Genomic DNA, 14,981 nt, shown 5'->3' with positions numbered 1-14,981 from the left:
CACCACTGCTGGAGGTAAAGAACTCATGCAAGATATGAACATCATGTCGTCTCAATGTAGAGTGGTAGAAGAGGGATTGGTCAGTTGATACCTTCCATTACTGAGAACAAATGAACAAAACAAAGGTTGATATTTGAGTAAGCGATTAGAAATAATTGAATTAGAAATGATTTTAAAGCAGGACGACCGCGATCTCAGAACAAGAAGGTCTTAATTGGCTGTAGAAGAGAGTGCGAGTGCAAATGGTTGTTTGTTGGTTGATAAATGGTTGATAAATTGGCAACTTGTCTGCGGTGTAAGCCCGCCTTCACAGACAAGTTCAGCGCTGACTGCACGGAAACCCTTGGACAACAAGGATGGTTTCAGAGGGCAAAGACAGCTGGAAACCAGATTATGACTGGAGGCCAGGAGAAGCCAGTCTGACAGCAGAGGTCACGTTTGGAGGCCATTTGCAGCAGCTTAGTGTGATGATAACTCCACAGTGGAGAAGCCACAATGGACAGCAGAGAAGTAACGCAAGCAAAAGTGCAGGACACAGGCTAGAATCCTCTGACAAGAACAATGTAATCATTCAAATGAACACAGTGGCAGTAATTCCAATAATTTTATCAGCAACATTTCTTATCTGATCCATGGCCCATGAGGAAGACGGCAACGTTGCAACTCGATCAATAGATTCACAACATGAATGCAGAACCCCTTGCCTAGTGGAGCATTCCATCCTTTCTTAATCTTGGATCAAGTGTAGAACTGTGTGGATGACAACAATATTTGATGACCACCTGCTGAATAGAACCCACAAACAGCATATGGCACAGCTTGTCTGTCAGTCTCTTTCTAGCTCTCCTTCTTTTGACCCACTCAGCCTCCCCTACTGGCCCCTCCCATCCGCCCCCCCACCCCACCCCACCCCCACACCACTGTCTCTATAAACAGCCAGCACTCATGGTTCCCATCTTAAAGCTCCAAATAGCAACCACCAAGGTCTGTGTGGCCACTGACCCTGCAGCACAGAGGCTTTTAACATAGATTTTCCACACAAAGAGGTATGGGAGGAGCCATTTTTCAACCAGTATGTCCATTCATTAACTCTGGGTACGGAAGTTTTGAGAGGGCGATGGGGAAAACAAGCATCCTCCATGACTCCAGACAATGATGAAGGTTCATCATGGAGTCTCAATAAAGATATGCCGTGAAGGCATATTTGCCAATGTCTGAACGTATAACACAAACAGATTCTAACCATCCATTAGGTCTGAAAGTTACACAATCATCTCCTGGTTTCCTCCCCTGAGATGGGGGCTACAGCTATTTCAGTCCTGTCCTCCAATCAAAGCAGAACCAATACCACCACAATTGCCAAGAGGGAGACGGGAATGAAGTTTCTTTTTTATCTGCAATGTCTTTTTTCAAGATCACCAAGAAATGTTTTCAGGCGTCATTGCCGCAATGCATTGGAAATTTAACAACCAAAAATATCGAATTGACCTTTTTTGTTTTAATACTTGTATTTGTTGTTAGCAGCTAGGTGGAATGAGCTATGAGAAATGATATTAAACAATGGGTTTAGCTGAAGCCCAAGTCTATATTGTGTGTTCACTCTAAGTCACTTGTCATTTATCATGATGACAGTTTCCTCTCAGCAGGCTTCTATAAATAAACTGGGCAGCACAGTGGTATTAGGGAGATTAAATCGAGGAAGAAAAAAAACAGTGATACATGCTACGCTCACAGCTAAGTCGACTCAGCAGATATCAAATCAAGGAAGATTCACAGGTGAGATTCCGCAGGTGTCACTTTCCTGTTCTTGTTTTTGAATTTTTACCGCCATCAAAAAAAAAAATTGAAAGTGAACCTATGACCTGTTTTGAAAGCCTTTGGAGCAAAAAATAAAAATAAAAGAACAGACATCTGAAGCAGAAACTGTCTGTCCACGTACTGGTATAGGTTCACTTTTTTTTCAATCTTATCTTCCCAATTGCACCATGTACCACCAGGCAGTTTTTTCAAGGCATTGTGCTTGCTCCTGCACATTTTCATATGCGGATAAGTCAAACTGTCTTGAGATATTGGATGTGCTCATCCATAAAATACACTACCGGCTGTCCATATTTCATTCTCAGAGCAGATGAGCGAAGAAGCAAAAAATGCCATGCGGGCGTACAGTAAATTATGATTCACAGACAAGGAGGTGGCGAGATGATAGATCTGTCTTTGCACAGAGTACGAACTCGCCACTATTAGGAAGGAGTCGGAGGAGGAGGAGGAGGAGGAGGTGGAGGAGGGGAAAAACGTGGTGGTGGTGAGAAGATATTTCACACACGCCTACGAAGAGAACACAAATCATGCCTGACGTGAGTCATGGATTTCTCATTGCGTTTATACGCAACAGGCTGGCCAACGCTCGGGGAAAAAAAAGCACAGTGCAGACCAAGGATGCACCTAATAGCTTTCATCCAGTGAAATATTAATCAAACCCACATCGCAGACTAGAAATGTGTCTAGCATTACTGAAAAGCATTTTTTGCCTGACATTAACAGTTCTAATTGTTAACAGCGTGTAGTGTCACACCCTGATTTTCCTTTCGGAAAAAGCAAATGGGACCAATCGGGTAAACGACTTTGTAACTACGAACCCTAAAAATTGGAGCCGTTCCAATTGAAAACCAAAACAAATCACAGACGCCTCATATCAACTTAAACTACTTCAAATGTGACCTTCCTACTTGCCCATACTCCATCTTATTGCTTCTCTCCTCTTTGCATTTCCCAATCTCGTGTGTGCACACAAACATGATAGCAAAGCTGAGCACCGTTAATAAAGGGCCTCTGCTCCCTCGAGCAATGTTAGCAGGATAAGCTCATCCATCATATTCCCAGCTCTTCATACAGAGGTCAGCACTGCCTCTACACTCGTTTAATACAAAGAGCAACAGACCGACAACTCAACTCTGAGCAACTCCAAGCCTCCGCAAAGACGCGGCTGAGCAAATGTCTAATGCTTCAAAATACCTGAGGGTCACAATGTACAAAAGAATGTACAAATGTGAGGAAGTTTTCATGAGCAAAATATTTTTCACTTTTTCCCCGACTTGTGCTTGTGTGTGTATGTGTCCGTTAAACATTCTACAATATAAAACTTCACTGACAGCCAAATACACATTTGGGTACTAATCATGGTCAGGGAAGAGTGTTGCTACAAATTATGGTCTGGTACATGACAAGTTTCCACATTAACACCTAGTGCTGCTGACTGCAATCAACTTGTTCTGTGTGTGTGTGTGTGTGTGTGTGTGTGTGTGCTTCCTCTATACTGGACAAGGTATGAAAGAAAGTTGATTTCTATCAGGAGCCCAGACCCAGCCCGGTCACGTCCTCACCCCAGAGACGGTGCAGCACAGACAATTAGGGGAAACAATTACAAAAAGGAAACGGTAGACGGAGAAAGAAGGATGAAACATAGCACCAATCTTGCAAGCCTTGCAGACACAACAAGCATTGAGGTAAGGGTGAGATGAGTGAAAGTGTTTCAGCACATCCAATTTGATATTCTTGGGCAAGAAACGTATGGATGGATGTTGTGGATGACAGCTGCCTTGTGTCATTCCAACGAGCTAATCTCGGGCAGACTTCTGGCTCCGTCTTTCCGCTCCTCTCGCACAGATTATAGGTTTGACCCTAGTTTGGTTGGAACTGGAATGTCCTGACGGTCTTCAAGTCATTGAAACAGGGCCTCAAAGAAAATCTTCTTCCGCAGCTACACATCTTCCTTTCATAAGAATATCAGCAAACCTTCTTAGAGTACCTCTAAGAAGGAGAAGCAGTACACAAACAGCGACAAGCCCAAATATCGCAATAAAAAACTGGTGATTGAAACAGAAACTTTGAGAAAGCGCTCAAATATCGTTAAAAGGTTTCGACGCTCTCGTGAGGTGGTTTCTCAGAGGTATCGATATAGAGGTATATCACACAGTGGGGAAGTTCATTTCAGCGGCAGCTCCTCGACAAAATAAAACAATCCATTCAACATCTGAGCTCCTCATAGCAAACTCTCCCCACCGAAAAGAATCACAATTCCCTGCGCTTGCCAAGTCCAGTGGTTTCAAAGACTTCAAGAACAGGGAAGGGATGTAAGATGGGAAAATCTGACTTCACAGTAACCATTCCCTTTTAGATTAAACCAAATAAATAATAAAAACCACGAGCCAAAAAAATTATTCACACACAGCTGAAGACGCCAGAGGGACTGACAGAAAGATCTTGTGACTGGTCCCCCGACATCGGCGGAGGAAAGTTTGTGTACGTCAACCTCAAACAGCCCCTCGAACTGTAGAGATTGGTTAACATTTCATTTGGGTCTCGTTCAAAACCGGTTAACCCCATCCCAAAGTAGGATCGGGTTTTGTTTATTTTTGTTTTTCATTAATAGTTCATTGGTAACTGGGTCACATGGGACCGGCAATGCAACATGAACCATGAGGTCAGTGAAATATTAAAACACAACACAAAAAACTTTCAATTAAACATCAAACAAAACAAAATAGTGGGAATGATGGTTGCTAAAACAGAATGAAACATGATTGACTGCACTACACACTTTTCACAGCTCATGCGCAGCCACAGAAAGGTTTCCTCTCATCTCGGCTGTTGGGCCAATCGGGAAGGCAGAGGGAAACTATTCACACTCAGCCCGTTTCCTGCCGCTTTCTCGCAATGTTTGACAGCTCATTTCTACATGACGCCGCTCAACAAAAAGAAACGCAACTGGCCGGTGTGGGTTTACGACATGAAATCCTTTGAAAAGTACTTGGCGGGGAAAAAGCTACTTGAGGAGAAAACAGTCTCCACTGATTGACTTGACAGCCTTGTGAATAACTGCAGTGTGGAAGATGGCATTCAAAGGCCACATCGGCAGCTCTTTGCAGAGATGTTTGATTACAGCGATCGTGGGGAAGCACAAAGTCAATCTTTCTGTGATAAAGGAAGAAAAAAACAGATTTACAGTCAAGCTATGACAGGTGCTGAATGGGTTGTGGTTACACTAATGTGCGTTTTGTTTTTGTTTTTTTTTTTTTGGGGGGGGGGCATTTTTAGTCCCCTCTGTCTCCACGGCATCCTTTTCTCCTCCCCACTCACCTCCCTGGTTGTACAGCAAAAATCAAAGGCTCCCCTATTCTGAGGAAGGTCCGATGTCCACTGATGAAATCCTATCTGCCATGAGTCATTCATCTGAAGGCTCCTGGGAACACCGACGGGACGGGCCGCCGACTCTCCAGATTCTTTTATCTCCGAAACACCAACATTCACACGGGGCGCACACACATCTATAGCCCTTTGTTCAATGCACTCTGAGTGGCAATGAAGAAAAACACAGCTGGAAAAAGTGTTGACGTTCTGCACTGAAGTAAAAGTATGGATACTTGTGTAAAAAATGTAAAAATATTCTGCTAAAAGTACTGGCCCCACTCCTTTACTGAAGTCACAGTAAGAAAGTACGTGTTCCGAGATGTACTTTGGTGAAAAGTATAAACGGTATTTTTTTTTTTTGCCATTAATGAATCAACACATTTGTTGATAATTTGCAAATATTAAAAAGTTGTTACAGAATAATCTGGACTGAATTGACCAGAGTGGCCCCAAAATTCATGTACTGGAAAATACTCTCCTTTAAAAAAAATATTCATTTTTATATTTCACTACACAACAGCAAAATTCAAACAGTTCCATCTAATAGCAGCTGCAATAGCAATACCTGAAAAATCTACTGAAGTACAGTAGCAAAGTATTTGTACTTTACTACTACCCACCAACGGACAATACGCAGCGTGTCGTGCGGGTCTGTTCTCTAGGGAAGAACTGTGTTGAACATTGCTGCTGTGTGAACTTGAGGAAGGAAGATTTGTACGATGTGGAACTTTAAAAGGCTCAGCGATGGTCTCACAAAGTCTGAGCAGCAAGTCGACATCCTCGCGGGCTGGAGCCGTGGCTTTCAAGTGAGGAACACACATCCCAGTGGATTAGAGCTCCATCTCTTACTCAGTGTTTAACCAGGCTTAATGTACCCAGCGGGGCGACGGGCCGCGTCTCCCGCTGACACCAACCCACCGAGCAAACAATCCGGGGGCCCGCAGAACATGCGAGACACGGCTGATGGTGGGGCCACACGCTGCGTCTCGCTTTAATCACTTCATCAGAGGCAGGCGCCGCGAATCAGCGTCACTCCCTTACCCCGAACAGCCACATCTCTCCCTCCATCTCTCCCTCCATCTCTCCCTTCATCTCTCCCTCCATCTCTCCCTTCATCTTTCTCTCCATCTCTCCCTCCATCTCTCCCTACATCTCTCCCTACATCTCTCCCTCCATCTCTCCCTTCATCTTTCTCTCCATCTCTCCCTCCATCTCTCCCTTCATCTTTCCCTCCATCTCTGCCTCCATCTCTCCCTCATCTCTCCCTCCATCTCTCCTCCATCTCTGCCTCCATCTCTCCCTCCATCACTCCCTCCGTCTCTGCCTCCATCTCTCCCTACATCTCTCCCTCCATCTCTCTCTCCATCTCCGCCCTCCATCTCCGCCCTCCATCTCCGCCCTCCATCTCTCTCCGTCTCTCCCTCCATCTCTCCCTCCATCTCTCTCTCCGTCTCTCTCCATCTCTCCCTCCATCTCCACCTTCATCTCTCCCTCCGTCTCTGCCTCCATCTCCGCCCTCCATCTCTGCCTCCGTCTCTCCCTCCGTCTCTCTCCATCTCTCCCTCCATCTCTGCCTCCATCTCTCCCTCCATCTCCACCTTCATCTCCGCCCTCCATCTCTCCCTCCATCTCTCCCTCCATCTCTCCCTCCGTCTCTGCCTCCATCTCCGCCCTCCATCTCTGCCTCCGTCTCTCCCTCCGTCTCTCTCCATCTCTCCCTCCATCTCCGCCCTCCATCTCTCCCTCCATCTCTGCCTCCATCTCTCCCTCCATCTCCACCTTCATCTCCGCCCTCCATCTCTCTCCATCTCTCCCTCCATCTCTGCCTCCATCTCCGCCCTCCATCTCTGCCTCCGTCTCTCCCTCCGTCTCTCTCCATCTCTCCCTCCATCTCCGCCCTCCATCTCTCCCTCCATCTCTGCCTCCATCTCTCCCTCCATCTCCACCTTCATCTCCGCCCTCCATCTCTCCCTCCATCTCTCCCTCCATCTCCGCCCTCCATCTCTCCCTCCGTCTCTCCGTCCATCTCTCCCTCCATCTCTGCCTCCATCTCTCTCTCCATCTCCGCCCTCCATCTCTCCCTCCGTCTCTGCCTCCGTCTCTCCCTCCATCTCTCTCTCCATCTCCGCCCTCCATCTCCGCCCTCCATCTCCGCCCTCCATCTCTCCCTCCGTCTCTCCGTCCATCTCTCCCTCCATCTCTGCCTCCATCTCTCTCTCCATCTCCGCCCTCCATCTCTCCCTCCGTCTCTGCCTCCGTCTCTCCCTCCATCTCTCTCTCCATCTCCGCCCTCCATCTCCGCCCTCCATCTCCGCCCTCCGTCTCTCCCTCCATCTCTCCCTCCATCTCCACCTTCATCTCTCCCTCCATCTCTCTCTCCGTCTCTGCCTCCGTCTCTCCCTCCATCTCCGCCCTCCGTCTCTCCCTCCATCTCTCCCTCCGTCTCTCCCTCCATCTCCGCCTCTTAATCCGGGCCTCATCGCTGCGTCTCTCAGGCCCGGCCAGCATCAATCCAAATGCCGCTAATCTTTTTCCTGTAGCTGTGCCGCTGCGTCACTCGTGCTCATGCGTCCCCCTCCCACCTCCCTGCTGATTGGAACTGACATCTGTTTGTACTGGTCTGGCTCAGAGCCGCAGAACGCCACAACAACAAAAAGAAACATCACACGGAGAGGAGAGTGCCGGACCGGCGACGCGTCCGCAGACATGGAAAAAAGAAAGAAGGGAACTTGATACAGAAACCACACGCAGATGCACAAACGCAATGGCTCGTTTCTCTTATCAAGCGCTGAAAGGGTGAAATGAATGGAATGGAAGAAGGGAGAAGACGGGACAGGCAGGATATTAAGCAGAGGGCTTACATTAAAAGGCCGAGGGAGTGCAGAGACAGCAGTCTGTATGGTGATCCTCCACGTAGGGTGAAGACAAACGTGCTATGGTGCGGAACACGACAGAAGGTAAAATACCTGTAATCAAACACAGGTTTTTTGTCTCCACCACACAAACCTCAGCTTTCTTTCCTCATAGAATTCAAAATCTTGAGAAATATTTAAAAGCAACCTCATACATAAATAATTGTGTGAATTGTGTGCAGTTTTAGGCCGTGTTGGTTTTCTGTGCCAATGAAGGAAACTTTTGTCGTGAGTCAAAACACAACTACCCGCTGATTTAGTCAAAACATTTCTTCTTTTTTTTGTTTTTTTTTTGTTTTAAATAAAACCTTTTAAACTCGATTGAGTAAATACAAGTGAGCATGTAATTCTGAATGCATTCTCACTGTTATTTCATCTTAAATGGCGATCCAAGGTTTCTCCAAGGTTTGCTTACAGTAGCAGCCGGCAATCTGAACCAAACCATTTTCTGCATTGATCATTTGAAGTTTGCATTTGACACAACTCCTCTGGGTAAGCTCAGCACTTATTCAAAGCAGTGTTGGCAAGTAAAGGCAAAAGGAAATCAAACACTTATCACAAACAGTGTTTTGAATGTTTATCCCACACACACCCTCCAAACACAACTAATATAAAGGACTTTTTAATCCATTCAACTTCACATTTTTTCACGTGAATGTTCTAATTAAGCAGCGTCAAAGGGGTTTGGAGCCAAGCACTAAGAGTCAGTTAGGGAGCTGAATGCATTATGCAGAGTAGCACATGAATATTATATTGCAAAACCAACCCAAAGCCCTCCAGGGTTCCCCTCGCACTGACGTCTACCCAGCCATCCGTTTGCAGCTTGGGACGGGATGAATCTAAAATACATACAAGACGTATGCATTGATGATTTCTGGAATCATTGAATGGACGATGTCATGACTAAAACAAAGACACAACAAGCAGCGAGTCAGTCGGCTACAAGGACGCCGCCCTCTTCCTCTCTGCCTGCAAACTCTTTGTTTTGGCCCTTTTCCTCTGGGGAGCTGTCATGCCTTGCTGCTCTGCACGTATCCCCCCCACTCAATCACCTTTCAGCATTTGAACTCGCCTGATCACGATGCTCACCTCAGCCACTCCTCATTTGCTTTACCCACCCTGCCTGCGTAGCACACTCTCATTTTCCCGCCTGACTATTTCTGAAGCTGCGACGCTTTGCGTTGATTTGCCTCGTCCGCTCTCTAACTTGGCACCGAGTCGCTCTGCAGGCTGCACTGCTGCACTGCTTCCACAACTGGCGCGTGTGAAACCCTTCAGAGGGCGCAGGGAGGCTTTTTAATCGCTGGAGGCTCGTCGGGGATCTGAGCGAATGACAACGGGCTGCGGAGGGCGAGGGAGTCGTGCCGCTGACTCCCGTAGTATCCACGCAGAGTCACAGAGCAGTCATTATTTAAAGACTGTGTGCCCATCAGAAAAGCAAAGTAATCCGGAGTTTCACCTGGCGATGAGGAAGACCGTTCTCGAGCCGACATACTTCACGTCTGGTACATTTGGAGAAAGACCACGCGGACTGAACAAAAGATCCAAATCTTCCTGCAGATGCTCCGGAATTACGGAGCATTATCTGGCTGCGAATCTCAGGGAATTCTTACATAAGACCGTCTGAGCGTGAGCGCCTTTGTTTGCACGGAGAACAAGATGGTGTCTGGGACAATCTGCTGCGAAAATGCACTTCCTCCAAGCGAGTGACTGACTGCGGCCTTCCTCGCAGTCCCGCTGGGAAAGTCTGCATCAAACCTGTTGCAGTCACACAAGAACCTCTCTGCTGAGACTCACTGAACAAGGCTCTGCGTTTCTCAGCCATTCCTGACCTGCAAACATGCACTTTCATTCAGAGCACCGAGACAAAATGGAAGGACGGTTGGATTTAAATACACATACATACGTACAGCGACATCTAACCGATGCATCTGTAACATGCTATTGGGACGTTAACGTTAATGCATTTTCAAGTATACAATCCAACCAAGCGAGTACGTTCTCTAGGTATTGAATGCAGCATGCAGCAATGCCGTTACTGTCTCGATAAGCCGTCCTTTCTGACTGTCTGTGTCTGAGATAGGAGTTCTGTAGGACCCCTAGCGATATCCTATGGACCCAGTTGAAAGCGAGATGGTGCATCTCAAGGGGATATCCGTTATAATAAACATTTCTAACGCCGTCTGCTGGCATATCGACTCCCTCAATGGCCACCTTGTGACTTCGACAGCCTCGGCACTCTCTGACACCAAGTTAAAACCTTCTTTCATGTGAAAAGGCAGCTGAGCCTCTATAAAGGTTCACGGTGACCAGAGAAAACTCGGTGTTGCAAATTGTTTGGGCACTGCGGACGGAGATAGTTCCGCATCCGCACATGATATGTGGTTCTGGATCACACTGTTGCGGAATTCATGCACAGCCAGCAAGGCTCGCAACCAATGCACGGGACCACCACGACTTAGGGTTGGTGTAATGACAGGCAAGTGAGGCTCGTTTTACACATCCGCGAAGTCGCCGCACAGCCAGCCTGTTACACAGACTTACTGAGGAATTTATGAATCCTTCATTTTCTTTATGAATCATTCAAAAATAAATTCTAATTCTTAAAGATGGTGCACTCCACAGTTTAGGCAAATATTGCTTGGCAGATAATAGTCAGTAATCAAAAGTCAGTCGTGATGTTGTCTCAGAGTGAAGCTGGGACTGCTTAGGACTTTCTGAAACTGGCAGAACTCAGGAGCAAATTCTTATGTTACACCATCGACAAATTAGCATATTTAATAATTCACATAAAATGACTGATGTACTTTGAAGGACGGAGTAGCGTTTTTCTAGAGAAAGAAGGGAAAAAACATAGCCCAAATCTGTTGGAAAAAAAAACACCATAGAGAAACAATATTAGAACATCAAGCTTAATGAAAAGACTGAGGTTTACACGGCCCGCATGCACTTGATCGGTGCATCCGCAGCGAACAGCGATGCTACGTTGCAGATCTGCTGTGACTGCACCTGGGGCAGCTGCACTACTGCATAGTGCAGTCTAAACCGAGCCAGCTGTCATGTTATAGCACAGCATATTTGGCCCTTTCAACAACATTGAATTTCCAAAAATGAACAACAGCAACAAAATAAACCTTTGGTGATGATGTTCAAGCGGCAGGTTATTGCTAACATGCACGCCACGCGCGCAGCAGGCCCACAAAGTGCTCATTACTTCACACGTTTCGAAACGTCATCTCACAAAATCTTGTTTTCTGGGTTTTTCAGACAGGTCTAGTGAGCTCAAACGCTGACGAACATAACCTTAAAAGAATGCAACTGAACACAGCATATGGCCTCCCGTCCTCTCTGACCTCTAGAGCAGCATTCCAGTCAAGGGTTTATCCAAGTTACAGCAGGAGCGGCAGCTTTTAGGACCGCGCTCCCCTGTGAAGGTCTGATACCCAACAGGGATTAGGAGGACTAGTAGTCTGAAACCCTGTAAGAGGCAATGCAACTTATATTACAACCCATTAAGTCCAAAGACGGCTCAAAACGTTTGAAAACGTTTTTTTCAGAACAACAGTTTTTCTTTTAACCAAGGCTGAACAGGGTTAGGGTTACAGCAGTTAGATGCACTGGCTCACTGCAAGGGAGTTGACATGAGCCGTACATGGGCAGTGATTCCCTGTTACTTGTACCATCATCACTAATTGAACATATATTTGACTTCTCTCAGATGTTGGTGACATGTTGATCCTCCCCCTGCTGTGAAATTCAAGAGAATGAGCTATCCCACTGCACCGCTGAAGAAAATGGTACTCCAGTCTGTGCTCGGGGGGGGGGGGTACAAACAAGCATTTAAGACCACTGCAAAATGACATACGTGCTGCTGAAACGTACAAACACGCTGTGACACAGTGTGGATCAATCACAGCAGTATATGTTCAGAAAGAGTCAAATGACTTTCGGAATGACTGCTAAGGCAGTTAATATTAGAGTAGCATCTCATCAGAGACGGCCCTGACACTGAAACACTTCTATCCACATTGTTTTTCTTTTGGCTGAACAGTGTCGCTCATTGTGCTGTTGTTTGGTTTTTATTAAAGAAAACATCGCTACTCGTATTGCTATTACCGCAGGAATGCTGCAAAAGCACCGAGCTGCTTCCTGTATTCCTGGAGTAATCACCTCATCTCTGCAACCCCATGTGACACCCAGGCACAACAATGTCAACCATGGCATGGGTCTTAAAAAAGCAGAGCTAAAAAGGATTACCATCCAATTTTAACACCTGACTGTAATCCCGCCTTCACACAGTCTTTGCTAAGCCCGTGCTAGCCGTGCTAATGGACAGGAAGTTGTATGCAGTCCAGTGCAGGGTTCTTTTTTTTCCCTTCCCTCCTTCCCCTAAACCTCTTGACTTATGACAGATGGAGCTAATGCCTCCGACAGTCCAGCCCAAGGGGGGTGGCCCCAGAACGCACTTGACTCATTCTTGAACAAAGTGTAACTCTTGATGTGTGTATCAAGATTGAACATTTAAAACGGGAGGGGTCGGGGGGGGGCAATTCACACGTTCATCAAAAGCTTTGTACCTTCGCTCTGCAGGTAAGGACAAGGCAGCGACGACTACTATTAAAACTCTTACAGAGAAGTACACTATTTCAGTGTCCAATCAAGAGTGTACAGGTTCTAAGATTTAATTTACGGTATATCGGTGTAAGAGAGAATGAATATGATAGAACAAATACGTTTAAGTTATCGTGCTGCCTAAGAGCACCGGGAGACTCGGGATTTCCACATGATCAACTTGCAAACGGAGGTTGGTGCATAAAGGGTTTGCAACAGAAATGTCAGCGTAAGAAGCATTTGCAGTCGGCACAACGGCATGACTGTGGCAGAGGAGCCGGGTGACTATTGTTTTAACCTACTCAGTACAACTGCACTAATAAAGCAGTATGTTTACTGACCAAACACTGTTTCAAGACATGAATGACAATGTGAAAAAGAAAAACATCACTGAACAGACAGCAACCGCTACTGGGTAATGTCTGAACAGCAGGTCCACTTGAAGGAAGTCCTTCCAGTGAGTCAGCCACTTGTAGTGGGAAAGGGATCCTTAATAAAAGGGTCCACTCAGTGAAAACCGTCAACATCAAGCCACTACACTGCATTATATTTCTGTGGGGTTTTGTTTTTTTTTTAATAATTTGCTTTGCTGCCCTGTCTTCTATAGCCATGGGTTCAACATGATGTCTACTGAAGGCTTACATAATCCAAGGATTCAAGGTTGAGTCAGTCAAAGTCAGCATCCAGGAGCTGCTCTCGCCACGCAGGGCGGCAGAGGCGGCCCTCAACGTTACAAACACAAACGTCCGCCAGAAGCCGACGAGAGGGCGAAAACCAAGCGAGAGACGCGATCGGAGGAGCACGGACGGACGGAGGCTTTCGTGTGCCAGCTGCAGAGCTACAGGGACTCGTTCCTCGGTGCCGGGCCAGATGATGTCATCAATTAAAGGGACAGGAAACTGAAACAGTCATCGGTTCCCATTTTCCGTCATTACAGTCAAAGCCGACGGCGATGCATCAGCCGGGACCGAGGGTATAACCGTGAGCGTGCTCAGGATGAGCTAATCACACAGGACAGCGGGGGGGGGGAGAGAGAGAGAGAGAGAGAGAGCAGATACCTTGGGAAGATGTATGCTACTGTCGGTGTATATGTGCCTGCGTGCGCATGTGTGTTCAACTACATCATACAAAGGGAATTTATACAAGTGAGCCAGCTGGGCACATAAGCCCTGGTGCACAATAAATCCAAATAATCCTGAACGGTGGGAGGCAGCAGTGGGGGGGGGGCAGAGAAGGGGCTCTGTCATCAGCGTGCACACGCACTGACAAAAAAAAAAAGAAAGAAAGAAGAAGAAGAAGAAGGAGGTACATACGCTTCAGTTAGTCAGTTAGTCTCGCCATTGTGCCTCTGTGCTGGACATTCAATGACGGTGCTCCCCCCCCCCACCACCCCACCACCCCCCCAACAACGACATGCAAGTCACTCAACTGTATGCACTTAATATAGCAACATAGCATGTGACATTTGAACCTCCCAAACCCACAAACACCACGCACACACGCATGTCACCAACTGAAGCGCGACAGGACGAGGACATAAAGGGGATTACACGGAGAAAAAGAATGTAGAAATAAATAGAAAAGAGCAACGGTGGCAGACGCACTGATTGAAGCAACAAAACAAGCTCACCTTCCATCATGGTTGCAGATTTGCATTCCTCTATTTCCAAGGAGCCTGGAGTAAAAACAGGAGGCGCGAGGAGGTGGGGGGGTGGGGGGGGGAGAAGAGAAGAGGCCCCCGGTTACCACAGAGACACGGCGTGAGTGATGGGCGGCGGAGCGGCCGTGTGCATGTGGCTAACGCCCTGGCCAAGCGCGAGCCTCCCCAGACGGCGCCTGTCAAGCAGCCCCCGGGAGGGCGAGGGAGATACGGAGAGAGAGAGAGAGGAGGGGGGGGGTCCGCGTGAGGGTGGTGGTGGTGGTGGGGGGGAGGGGGGTCGCCTGGCTAAGGCTAGCTGCTGCTGAGCAGAGGAGGAGGTGGTGGTGGTGGGTGGGGGGGGCTAAGCCATGGAGGATGGCAGTGTCACCGCAGCTGCGGCTCTAACCCAGGCGCTCGTTCGGCCGAGGATGCTGAGAGGTTGGAGGGGAACAGCAGAGTGGAGGGAGGAAAAAAATAAATAACGGAGGCAGGGTGGAGGGTGGAGGGAGAGAGAGAGAGAGAGAGAGAGAGAGGGAGGGAGGGAGGGCTCTGCTTGTGTGTGTTTGTGTGCGGCTGACAGTGGGGGTGGGGGGGGAATGCGGGAGTGAGTGTTGAGGAGGGGCGGAGGCAAT

General features: G+C 47.4%; 1 protein-coding gene across 1 annotated transcript in view; it reads right to left on the bottom strand.

The window, feature by feature from the left end:
- sgip1a (SH3GL interacting endocytic adaptor 1a) overlaps positions 1–14,601 on the bottom strand; it is a 39,920-nt gene extending 25,319 nt beyond the window's left edge. The window contains exon 1 of the mRNA XM_076015949.1: positions 14,341–14,601. Within this exon, the coding sequence (XP_075872064.1) occupies positions 14,341–14,350 (10 nt within the window). The 5' untranslated portion in view covers positions 14,351–14,601. The remainder of the gene's footprint in view (positions 1–14,340) is intronic.
- Positions 14,602–14,981: the final 380 nt, after the last annotated feature.

The sequence above is a fragment of the Nelusetta ayraudi genome, unplaced genomic scaffold (genome assembly GCF_046127955.1).
Source record: "Nelusetta ayraudi isolate G7.1 ecotype Tasmania unplaced genomic scaffold, CSIRO-AGI_Nayr_v1 ptg000204l, whole genome shotgun sequence".
Taxonomy (NCBI): Eukaryota; Metazoa; Chordata; class Actinopteri; order Tetraodontiformes; family Monacanthidae; genus Nelusetta; species Nelusetta ayraudi.
This window is presented reverse-complemented; position numbering and strand designations above follow the sequence as displayed.